This window comes from Dama dama, chromosome 23 (genome assembly GCF_033118175.1).
Source record: "Dama dama isolate Ldn47 chromosome 23, ASM3311817v1, whole genome shotgun sequence".
NCBI lineage: Eukaryota > Metazoa > Chordata > Mammalia > Artiodactyla > Cervidae > Dama > Dama dama.
In genome coordinates, this window is record NC_083703.1 from 19,135,037 (window position 1) to 19,148,157 (window position 13,121).

Genomic DNA, 13,121 nt, shown 5'->3' on the forward strand with positions numbered 1-13,121 from the left:
ACATGGTGTATGGACCACTCTTATTCCCTAGTAAATTTAAGAGTGATGTATTTAAGATTGTCAACATAAAAATAATAGTAACCTTTTTTTTTTTTTTTTTACAAACAAGGATTTTTCCTAGAGAGATGATATAGATATATAGAAAATATTTAGCTACATAATGAGATTATATTACTGTATATAATAAGATTATATTATATAATCATACAATGTTATATAATTGTATAATATATAAGTATTATAATTTATGTGTTTATTATTAAATCATGTAATTTACATGTGAATCATATTTTATACTATCATGTAATTATATAACATACATTATATAATTAATCTTATTATAACATACATGCATGTTATATATAATAAGATTATATATAACTTAGATGTATGCTATAGATACATAAGAACTGTTTTTAAAGGAAACCTATAACTAATGCATTTATTTATACATGGAATAAACAGCTATTCCATAACATTTTTGTTTTGTTTATTTGAATTCTGATTTACAGCATTATCCTTAAGCTAGACATACTTGTTAGGATTAGAGAGGTAAGGTGAACTAACAGTATCCTGGAAATCTTTATTGGTATTTCATTCTTACCTGTTTTGTTAAAGTCTTTCCTTAGAATTTAAAATTTTCATTGCATGGAAGTGAAGGTGATGGTAAATCTAAATCTTCCCCAAACAATGTAACAGTAGGATTAAAATAAATGTATTTGTTTTTTAATAAAATTACCAGTTGGCTAAGCACAGCTCAGCTTTAGGTTTGTTTGTGAGAAATGAAGGTTCTGCAGGTTTTTGTTTTGTTTCTTGTTTTGTTTTGTTTCATTTACAAACTGTTCTTTGCATACTTATGTTTGTGGTCCTTGTAACTGACTTCTGCTTTTTGTTTGTTCCTTTTCTTTCCTTTATCTGTTTTACTTCCCCCATTCTGTGTTGTCACCGCCAGTTTCTATTGCTCCACCCCCTCCCCCTATGCCTCAATTGACTCCACAGATACCTCTCACAGGCTTCGTGGCCAGGGTGCAGGAAAACAGTAAGTTTGGAAAACCTGAGCTGTCCAAGAGTAGAGGCTGTCTCCTTATAGCATGCATGGCTGATGAGTCATCATTTTCCTTACTTTTGTTGAGAAGCTAATCTTACCTTGAAAATAGGTGCAGATCCGTTATTGAAACTGAAGAGCACGATCTTCAGTTTTCTTCTGTGTGCATGGTTACTGACTCAGATGAATGTCACAACTGCAATTTCCTTATGTATTCACATGCTCTAAAACATGAAATCAGATCTTTGCAGATTCTTAAGGAAAGCATAATCAAAGCCTCAAATTAAAATTGTGTGGAAACTACTAGCTTTCAATAGTTTTTAGGGGAATTAGTTTTCTGTTGCCAGCAAACTCATCAAGATGCATAGTTACACTGTGAGATTAAATAAGTAAATTACATCCATGCACCCATTTAAGTGATGATCTGTGTAGAGCCCTCTTTATGTTTTGGCCCATGAGGATGATTTCTGAACAGGCAGACTTGTCACATTTTTTAGGTCTTTTTGAAGGAAGGTCAGATTGACTAGGAAATTCTTTTGAATATAGGAATTAGGATAGAGGTGTTTTTTTTTTTTTAATTTTTTAATTACCACCTGATTACTTTGACATTCTGGAAGATACATAATCCTAACTACATGATCATAGTGAATGTTATTTGGCAAAATGGAAACTATTACTATTATTGAATTATATTGTGCCAAAAATGCTGAAGATGGTAAGGTGGTCTAGTACTAATTCACTTCATTTGGCTTCACCACCATGCAGATAAATCTCAGAACGGTTTGAACAAGATGTGTAACTCAAATGACCAGCCCATCTTCCAGGAGAAAACATTGTGGCAAATTCCGTCCTGCAGCTTCTCCTGACCTTGTTGTGTTATTCTCCACGTTTCCTCCCTTCGTCCAGTCAAGTATTTGTTTATTCAGTGTTATGTCCTAGGCTCTGGGAGGAATATACATAGTCTAAGACAAAGTCCCCATCTTTAAGAAGTGTGTGATTTAATAGACTTTCTATAAAACAGTCTCACAATGCTAAAATTTCTGAGCCTACACCAACCTTACCATTTACATTTGGTTGGAAACTTACGTGTTTAAACATGTAAAAATAAGTGAATCTTCGTTTAAAAAATTAGTGAATAAAGGTAAATTGCTGGTTCTTGGTGCTCTAAGAGTTTAAAAACAAAGCCAGTTCAACGTTTGAACTGCCTAATAGCTGAGAATTTTTAGGAAATGTTTTAAAATAGCCATAATAAACATCCATTTAGTGAGTCCAAAGCTCATTGATTAGATTTTTGGTAATCCTTTTTTTAAATAGACATTCAGTGTAATGTACATGTATGGTCTTCGTTCTAGAGGCCATGGTACTATTTCAGTTCTTCTCCCAAACTTGTGATCTTGAGTCAGTAATTCTCCTGGTGCCACAGAATGCCTCACTTTATTTGGCATCTGTTTTCTTTGAAAGCATGTTAGGAAGATTGTTGATAAATTGCTATCAGTATACTAAATGTTTTATGAATTACAAATTTTCTGTGTTCTTTAACGTTCACTTTCTTTTACAAAGTGGTGATAATGAATGCACAGAGCAGTTAACCTATTATGTGTTTCAGTTTAAGACATGAGCGTCTAAAAAAGCAGTGTGTTTACATCTGTTTATGATTAACATCAGAAAGCGTTTTTGAACTAATTATACCTGGTGCTAGACATAGTATTATGCACAGGGAATTAGATGACAAGACTCTTGCCCCAGTGTATGCAATTTGAAGATAAGCCAATGTAAATTAACAGCAGTTGGGTATAAAGACAGTTGAATGAAAAATTAGACTAGTAAGTTGTCTATAAATCAAGAGTAAATATACTTTAAGAATTCAGGTAAACATACATAATTTATTCATTAAGCCATATTAAGGATATGAGCTATGACTCTTTAATGTCAGAATGAATTCATATGTATTTTCTTCTCATCCCAATAATAATATTTTATAGAATATAAAAATAACAATAATTTATGGAAAAGGAATTGGCAGAAATAAAATGGATCCTAGCATTGGTAGGAAGAGTAAACTACACACCTGTGTGAGCGCTGTCCGAATGAGCATCAGCTCACAGGACTTGTTTCCTGGTGGTCTTCTTTCTCACCCCAAATAGGATAAAACAGAAGTCACAGAACTAAAGTGGTTGTCAGTAGGGCTCTTACGTGCGTATGTTTTAAATCTGGGTTCTTTGGTTATATTCTCAGCTCATTACTGCAAATAGGGTGTTGATAACTTTAACACTATCTTAGAATAGATGATAACCATTTTCCTTGATCATATAAATAGCCCCAGAAATTGGCATGTGAGATAGCATGTTGGAATTATTAGTATGTTGGAATTCTGAATTATTTCTCTCAGATACTGGAGACTATATTATTCTTTGTGTCAAAATTTTTTTTTTTTTTTAAGAAATTTGTGGATCAGAAATTTAAGAATTAGTTGTGCTTCAGCTCTGAATTCGTTAATATTGGGAGCATTTGTTACCTGGTATCATAATAATTCATTGAAACAATTCTAGCATGACATTTTTTCCATTTCACTGTTTCCCTTTTTATTTAAATCACACATAGACATACCATAGCCATCTAGAATTTGAGGTATGAATCGTTTTTATCGTTTTACATGATTTGAGTTCTTCTTTTGTTTTTTTTTTTAAACATCTTCCTGCAGTACTTTATTTTTAAAATCTTTATTGAGGATGTATTCTTAGGAAATTGGATCTTTAGGATCGAGTCTTTTCCTCATTCCATTCTTAGTTTTACAAACAATAATACAGAAATCTTAGCTTGCTTTCTACATTTAAGAAGCTGATTATCTTTTTTTAAAGTTGATTGTGAATACAAACATTTAAAAAATATTTAATGAGATTTTCTGCTAGCTTAGAATTATTTAACTTTAAATTTATTTTTTCTTGTTAAAATTTAAATAATAGAAAACCTACACACATAGAAGCATACCTAACACCACAGCTTTTTTTTCCCCTTGCATAAAACAAATAAAAATAAACACATATCCACCCACTAGAGATTTCTTTGCAACTAAAGGTAACTGAAAACCAAAATCGGGGACATGAATGTACATAATAAATGGTTATCAAACCATTAAACTAACATTCATGTTTACTATAGTCCAAATGACAGGTGTGACATAAGGCTTATTTTAGGAGAGAGGCTAACTAAAGAGTGACATTTGTTGTGACCTGAACCTTGGAATAAGGGAACTTCTTTACTCCTGTAGTCCTATTTAAAAAAAAAAGACATATTGTCTCCTAACTTCTGCATTCATTAATTTGTAGTACTTCCTAATACCTTTAATTTTAGCTCATTTTATTATTGCAAAATTACTCTTAAAAGTAGTAGAAGCTTTAACACACCAAGCTTTTATTTCTAATCTTGCATGTATTATTAATAGTGCATGCTGTATATGACATAGAGCTTCCTTAAATTCTATTAACTTAGCAATTCCCATCTCGTCTGATTTCTGATTTCAATTAAATATCTGAATTTTTTAGTTGCTGATAGTCCAACTCCACCTCCACCACCTCCACCAGACGACATCCCCTTGTTTGATGACTCGCCACCTCCGCCACCTCCACCACCAGTGGATTATGAAGATGAGGAGGCCGCGGTAGTTCAGTATAACGACCCATACGCAGATGGGGATCCGGCTTGGGCCCCCAAGAATTATATTGAGAAAGGTAAGGTACAGTCATCACTGAATTGCTGTAATGGGAAAGAACTAGTGATGATCTTATTTTAGAGCTGTAAAGAACACCTAGTCCGGTGTGTCTCTGCCTTTTGAACACGCTTATTCAGCCAAGATGATTTAGTTCCTAAACATTTCCCAATATTTTATTTTAATTTTTTTTAAACAGTAAATATTCTACATCTTACTGAGAAAGTCTGGAATGTTCTACTTCATATTTAGATTCTCATGTACCTTCAAACAGATATGCTGTGGTTATTATGAGAGTGATAAACATGAGCAATCTTGAATTGTGTTTTGACCCATATTTTCTGCTTTGGAAAAGCAAATTTAAGTAACTATGAAAATGGGACAGTTATATTTACATAGCAGATTTGGAATGATATAATGGTTAATATAGGGATTCCCTTGTGGCTCAGACGGTAAAGTGTCTGCCTGCAGTACAGGAGACGTGGGTTCGATCCCTGGGTTGGGAAGATCCCCTGGAGAAGGAAATGGCAACCCACTCCAGTACTCTTGCCTGGAAAATTCCATGGACTGAGGAGCCTGGTGGGCTACAGTCCATGGGGTCGCAAAGAGTTGGACACGACTGAGCGACTTCACTTTCAGTGGTTAATATACTTGGTAAAAGAGCAGGATTAAAGAAATCTCTTCACAAGTTGAAGGAAATAGAGTCTTAAATCAGGAGTCAACCAAATTTTTTGGAAAAGACCAAATAATACACTTTTTAAGAAATCAAGGTATATTGACATATTAGTTTCAGGTGTACAACATAATTCTTTGATATTTGTATATATTGGCAAAATGAAATATCTTAAACTTTGCTGGTCATTCAGGCTTGTCACAACTTCTCAACCCCACTGTTGTAGCACAAAAGCAGTCGTTGAGAATCCCCTGGCGGTCCAGTGGTTAGGACTTCACGCTTCCACTGCTGAGGGCCCGGGTTCAATCCCTGGTTGGGGAACTGAGATCCCACAAGCCATGCAGTGCAACCAAAGTGGGAAAAAACAAAACAAGCAGTCATAGACAAGTGAGGATGTCGCTGTGCCCCAGTAAAATTTATTGACAGAAAGGCTTTGGTTTGAATTTGGTCATGGGCCATTCATTGTTTATGGACCCCTGGTCTTAATCAGAAAGTTGGTATTTAGTAGGGTTATATTTAAAGCCGAGAGAGAGAGAGAGAGAGAGAGAGAGAGTGTGTGTGTGTGTGTGTGTGTGAGTGTGAAGTCGCTCAGTCGTGTCCGACTCTTTGCGACCCCATGGACTGTAGCCCAGCAGGCTCCTCCGTCCATGGGATTCTCCAGGCAAGAATACTGGAGTGGGTTGCCATTTCCTTCTCCAGGGGATCTTCCCGACCCAGGGATCGAACCCAGGTCTCCCACACTGCAGGCAGACGCTTTAACCTCTGAGCCACCAGGGAAGCCCAGTCACCTTTATAAGTCACAAGATGCTTAAAACTAGGTTTAATAGGATTTCAATTGAATATGTTAATCCAACAGTATGACATGACTATTGCAGAAGCCAGATTCAGTCATTTATATTAGACTAATAGTATGTTTAATTTTGAGGATGATATTCAGGAGGTTGAAATATTTAAGACAGTGTATCTATAATGAGTTAAAAGCATTGTTTCTAAGTTGAGGAAAAGAAGATTTCAGAGGGACTAGATAGCATCTTCAAATTTTCATCATGTAGAGAGATGTAGGGGTTTCCCTGGAGGCTCACATCCACCTGCAATGCAGGGGACGCACGTTTGACCCTGGGTCTGGAGGAGGCATGGCAACCCACTCCAGTATTCTTGCCTGGGAAATCCCATGGACAGAGGAGCCTGGCAGGCTGCAAAGCGTCCATAGGGTCACATAGAGTCGGACACAACTGAAGTGACTTAGCACGCATGCATTCATGACAGATGTAGATAAGAATATTAAATTTCTAGTCCCACAGAACCCTACAGTGAGTATATAGAGAAGGGAGAGTTTAGAACTTTATGTGGACTAGGATACTACAGACTAGGATGGACACGCATTGTTAATGGTTAAATACTCAGCAGTGAGAATTGTTATATGAGAATATATGCATTGGGGAAGGGAAGGTGAGGGGCAACTAAGTTTCATTTACAGAGGGGATTTGGCAAATAGAAACAATTAGTTGGGTGCAGTATTTTTATCAGCTCTTAGTATAAGTGGAACTAAGAACATGAGGAAATACTGTTTTAATTTTGCTGAATGACTTTGAGGATATCAGGCATTGTCATGATCAGTTTACAACTCATCTATACCACTAAAAATGTGATGGAATACAAAAGAAAATGTTTCTTTCTAGCAGTCACTTGGTTTCCTTGGGTGTTTGTCTAGCCAAAATTACCAGGATAATTAATGTTATTTATTATGTATGTTTTGGTGTTTTGAAACTGGGTATGTTTAAGTGAGCCTGTGATGACCATACTGTGATTTCACTGCAGGATTAAAATGGAGGAAAATGTACTTGTTGAGTTTACTTCATATACTGTTTTGTATAGGGAAAAAAGATTGCCTGTTTTACTTTATCAAATGATGCTGTGGATCAGTACTTCAGGTCTCTTCCTTATTGTAATTTATTGATTCAGAATAATTATGGAGCATAGCCACCTTTCTTAAGGAAAAAAATGAGTTCCAGAATATCTTAAATGTCTTAAAAATCCTCTTTTAAGAAAAAGATTACATGAGGTAATGAAAAAAATTTTGTATGACATACTCTTTCACATATACTGGAAAATTGCATATTCCAGAATGATCATGTTATAAAGCCAGAAGGAAGGAATACTTAAAATAATAAACCAGTGGTTTGTAAAGCTAGTGATTTTTTGATGCCTTTCCTTTCCACAACACCGTTTGCAAAGGAAATGGGTATTTTGTACTCAGCATAATCACAGATAACACAATAAATAGCAAAAATGTTTTCTTAAGTCTTATGTGAGTCTTTACTTACCTATTCTTTACTTACCTATTTCTCCTTTAAAAATAAAGAAAAATTTTTGCTGACTTCTAAGGTATATAAATATATATATATATACATATATATATATATATATATATTTAAATCTAGGTATAGCCCTATAAATTATATGAACACATGAGTATTTTTCTGGGATGAGTAGGATGAAATTTACTTCACAATATATGTATATTTTTAAATTAGATAGCTCGGGTTGTTACCTGGTTTACTGATTGGCTCTGCAGGTTTACTCAATAGTTACTTTGATAAATGGTGCTTTGCATATGGTTGGCACTTAGTAGATATTTGACCAAATGAATTGAAACATGTAATAAAACCTAAAATCCAGAGACCTTTCCTAAATAGGTTGGTAGACACTCTTGACTTCTCGAGTTATTTGTTGGTTTTTGGCCTGACGATCAAGCTAGTGATTTAGGCACACAGCTGGCTACTTGACCTACCTGGATGTAGAGATTTAAGAAGTAAGAGTATTCATAAAGAGGTTGGGTTTGCTATACTATTCGTTGGCATTACATTTAAAAAGTCAATTAAACGTTGGCTATCATGCACTCACATGATCTTCCAATTCTTCTCCACAGTTGTGGCAATATACGATTATACAAAAGACAAGGATGATGAGCTGTCATTTATGGAGGGTGCAATCATCTATGTAATAAAGAAAAACGACGATGGCTGGTATGAAGGAGTCTGCAATCGAGTGACTGGTCTGTTCCCAGGAAACTATGTGGAGTCAATCATGCACTATACTGATTAAATTTTTGCTTTTAAAGTAGGTTCTTATTATCACTCAGTCATACTGTGGGACTATTATGGTTAACAGAATTGTCTTAAAATGTTTTAAAATGTGCCCATATTTTCAGAACATGCTGTTTTATTGGTATAATTGAATGTCTACCTGTAAGCATAAATCTCTGAGGCAGTTTGCGGATCGCTGAACAGCATTCTACACGAGGCTGCCTGTCACGGACTGTGCTCACGTCCTTCCTTACGCATTGTTAACCTGATGGCCAGCCTAAACGCTCTGGGGGTGTGGGATCTGCCTGACAGATGGTGACTCAGATCGTGCCATCACGTGTCAGTGCAGCACGGTCACTAACGCTCTGTCAGACTAATGCTGAAAATCAGAAACTTAAACGCTGGTGCTGGTCATACTTTTTGTGTAGACGCGCTCATTCTTGAAATATACTGTTTGTTTAAAGCATGCATACAAATTTATGTATTGAAATATACTTTTAAAAAATCCAAGATGCTTCCAATTTGTGTAATACTTGGAGTACTCGTACTTAGGTCTCTTGAAATGAACTGAGTCTCTAAGTTCTCCACGTGAAACAAAAACAAAGGGTTACCTGTAATGTTGTAATTTGTACCTAAGTTTTTTAATCAGTGAATTTGCATTATAAATTTTTTCCATTCATAAATACATAAGTGAACCAAAGGTTTTTGTCCTTTCCTTCACTGGTTTGCTTTAAAAATAATGATAAATAAAAGATACCAATTTATTGCAGAATTATGGTTCTATTTTCTCAATATATTAACTTGGAAAAAAATTTAGCCTTATCTCAACCTATCCCAATATAGCAGTGGCTGATTTTTGCAGAATTTAAAATCAGAGATGGTTATTTACAAGTCAGTCTACTGAATTCCTTTTCTAAAGTAACTTTTTCAAAGCTAAGATAATGTGCCAAAGTGCACATGCTGTAGGTGAGATTCTTAAGGACTGCTCCATGTCCTCTGGTTTTCCAGTGGACTGTCATATACTGATTCAATGATAGGAAATGCTAATTATCTTTTACATTTTTTTTTTTTTGGTAGAAGTAAATGCAGTGGATTTTTGAATAGGCACTGTTTAACCCGTTACCTGGCACCTGCAACATAAAAAGACTTTAAATATAAAGTAAATGGGGGGAAAAGGTGCGCCATGTATTAATCACTGAACAGGGATGTACCTGACCAACAGAGTTGTACTGTCTGTGACATAATTGAAATGCAACATGTGCACTTTGTGCGTCTCCCCTTAAGGGAGGGCTCGAGGGGTGTTTTCTCATCGTGTATAATTCTCTGTTGCCTAGGACATTAAAGTAGAGCACTCAATTGTGGGTTTCTGTGTTTCAATGATTTGTTTGAATTTCAAGTTAGTTATGTACTACTGGGCGTTTCAGACTTAAAACAGTATAGTAAATGGTAAAACTAGTGCAAGATGTTTATTTCTGAAAATTAAAGGCCATTATTGCTACCAAATCAATGTGACTGTTGCATCCGCATTTTGCCTTTGTTAATCTTAAACATGATTTCAGTATCACTGGTGATCAGCTACCTTCTTCATTTCCTTTTTTCAAGTGGACTGTTCTCTTAATTTTGTATATAACCTGTTGTCTAAATTTTATGTACAGTCTTTTATAATAAACCATTCTCCTATATGAAATTTTGGATACTGTTAAAATCTAACTAATGTGGACTGAAATGTAGACTTCAGTTTTATGATCTTTACGCCTATGGTGAAACAAGATAAACCATATGAATTTTAACATTGATTATTTATTTGTGAAATGGCTTTACATGTGGCTACTATAACTGTAAACAATACCACATATAACCATCAAGATACCTCGGTTAGCGTTTGCAGGAAGAATGACAGATTCAGATGATTTAAATACATTTAAAAAGTTTTCTGAAAAACTTCGCCAATAAAAAAAAGTCCCATTAATAAGGAAATGATCTTTTTAAATGATTTGTTTGGTTATCTGCACATGAAGCAAAGTATATTCCACAGAATTCTTGAGGCACAATCTGGTAAAATAGCTGCCAGAAATACCAGGAAGAGGTGTCATTTGTCTCTTGTGAGCACAATCTCTGAAAGCTGTATGAGGGCCTCTCTTTCTGGGGATGGTCGCAGTTTACTGATCTCTCTCACCGCTTCGTGGCAGTACTGCTGGGCGAGGTAGGTTGTCTGCTGCACACCGTCACTCTGCCAGACGTGTAACAAAATACAACAGAACAGATGCATGTCAGCCACTGGGATCAGCTCTTTAAATTCCTGCTACAATGAGTTAAAACATACTCTTGAGATCTGATTAACAGCTGGATGTTGTTTCTAATGTTTTCTGTCTCCTCCTTTCTCAGACTGAAGCACATTTTTATTCTGTTACCATGCCAAGCAGTAAACTCATTAATACCAAGTAGCCATCTATTTTCCCCCTATTTTTCATTTAAGTATTAGTTTTTAAGTTACACATACATTAAAATTTATATAGTAAAATTCTAAGTACAACTTAACATAATACATTCATAATACAGAAGAGCTTATGATGAAAATCAACAGTTCCTTCTTCCAAAGGCACCAGTTTTAATTATCTCTTGCCTTTCTGTTAAGACAGGGGTTTAAGCCCAGCCATACTGTCTCCCAGCTTGACCACTGACTCTGTGTTCAGTTCCTCTATTGATCACTGTTGTCATCATGCAGCATCAACTTCTGACTTCATCTCGTCTGAGATGAAGAAACCACTGCTCCTTCTCTTTCCTCTATCTTTACACTATAGAGATTTGCATTCCATTGTGTAACTGCGTTTTTATGTTGGTTCTTTCAAAAAGCTAAATACTAATAAAATAATTATATTTACTATTTCCATTATGTCAAAATGTTTATGGCAGAATCAAGACATATAGTTGATTTTATTTTCTTCTGCATGGTTCCCGCTGTCATTCAGAACAAGATATCTGTAGTATCATGACTGAAAGGACTCTGAATTTACCAAGTGACTCAAAATATGACACATTTTAGACACAAAAATTCTCAACAAGATACTACCAAACTGAATTTGACAACACATTAACAGGCTTATACACCATGACCAAGTGAGATTTATCCAAGGGATGCAAGGATTCTTCAGTATATGCAGTTCAATCAGTGGGACACCACATTAACAAACTGAAGAGTGAAAACCATATGATCATCTCTAACAGATGCAGGAAAAGCTTTTCACAAAACTGACAAAAACTGCAGGAAGTGAGCATGGAGGGAAGGAACCTACCTCAACACAAAGGCCACCTATGATAAACCACCAGCAAACAACATTCTCCTTGGTGAAAAACAAAGCATTTCTGCCAAGATCAGGAACAAGTCAAGGATGTCCACTCTCAGTGCTGTTACTCAACAGTGATTGCCTCACCATGGCAATCAGAAAAAAATAGGAATTCAAATTAGAAAAGAAGTAAAACTGTCATTGCCCATAGATAATATACTATACATCAGTCAGTTCAGTTCATTCACTCAGTCTTGTCCAACTCTGTGTAGCCCCAAGGACTGCAGCAGGCTTCCCTGTCCATCACCAACTCGCGGAGCTTACTCAAACTCATGTCCATTGAGTTGGTGATCCCATCTAACCATCTCATCCTCTGTCCTCCCCTTCTCCTGCCTTCAAACTTGCCCAGCATCAGGATCTTTTCAAATGAGTCAGTTCTTCACATCAGGTGGCCAAAGTATTGGAGTTTCAGCTTCAGCATCAGTCCTTCCAGTGAATATTCAGGACTGATTTCCTTTAGGATGGACTGCTTGGATCTCCTTGCTGTTCAAGGGACTCTCAAGAGGCTTCTCCAACACCACAGTTCAAAAGCATCAATTCATCAGTGCTCAGCTTTCTTTACAGTCCAACTCCCACATTCATACATGACTACTGGAAAACCCATAGCTTTGCCTAGACAGACCTTTGTTGGTAAAGTAATGTCTCTGCTTTTTAATATGTTGTCTAGGTTGGTCATAACTTTTCTTCCAAGGGGCAAGCGTCTTTTAATTTCATGGCTATAGCCACCATCTGCAGTGATTTTGGAGCCCAAAAAATAAAGTGTGTCACTCTTTCCATTGTTTCCCCATCTGTTTGCCATGAAGTGATGGGACCAGATGCCATGATCTTAGTTTTCTGAATGTTGAGTTTGAAGCCAACTTTTTCACTCTATTTCATCAAGAGGCTCGTTAGTTCTTCTTCACTTTGTGCCATAAGGGTGGTGTCATCTGCATATCTGAGGTTATTGATATTTCTCCCAGCAATCTTGATTCCAGCTTGTGCTTCCTCCAGCCCAGCGTTTCTCATGATGTACTCTGCATATAAGTTAAATAAGCAGGGTGACAATATACAGCCTTGACGTACTCCTTTCCCGATTTGGAACCAGTCTGTTGTTCCATGTCCGGTTCTACCTGTTGCTTCTTGACCTGCATACAGATTTCTCAGGAGGCAGATCAGGTGGTCTGGTATTCCAATCTCTAAGAATGTTCCACCATTTGTTGTGATCCACACAGTCAAAGGCTTTGGCATAGTCAATAAAGCAGAAGTAGGTGTTTTTCTGGAACTCTCT

The 13,121-nt window shown here is 36.0% G+C and overlaps 2 protein-coding genes across 14 annotated transcripts in view; one reads left to right on the forward strand and one right to left on the reverse strand.

Annotated features, from left to right (window-relative positions):
* The window catches only part of ABI1 (abl interactor 1), a 79,919-nt gene extending 69,906 nt beyond the window's left edge, over nt 1-10,013 (forward strand). For 6 of the 11 annotated variants that reach the window (XM_061126112.1, XM_061126113.1, XM_061126114.1 and 3 more), the window contains 2 exons: nt 4,588-4,773; nt 8,354-10,013. In XM_061126112.1, the coding sequence (XP_060982095.1) occupies nt 4,588-4,773; nt 8,354-8,529 (362 nt within the window). In that variant the 3' untranslated portion in view covers nt 8,530-10,013. Of the gene's footprint in view, nt 1-952; nt 1,040-4,587; nt 4,774-8,353 lie in introns of all 11 variants that reach the window. The other 5 variants (XM_061126108.1, XM_061126109.1, XM_061126111.1 and 2 more) reach the window with 1 other exon arrangement.
* Nucleotides 10,014-10,290: 277 nt separating this feature from the next.
* Nucleotides 10,291-13,121, reverse strand: part of PDSS1 (decaprenyl diphosphate synthase subunit 1) — a 40,288-nt gene continuing 37,457 nt past the window's right edge. For all 3 annotated transcript variants that reach the window (XM_061126120.1, XM_061126121.1, XM_061126122.1), the window contains one exon: nt 10,291-10,740. In XM_061126120.1, the coding sequence (XP_060982103.1) occupies nt 10,600-10,740 (141 nt within the window). In that variant the 3' untranslated portion in view covers nt 10,291-10,599. The remainder of the gene's footprint in view (nt 10,741-13,121) is intronic.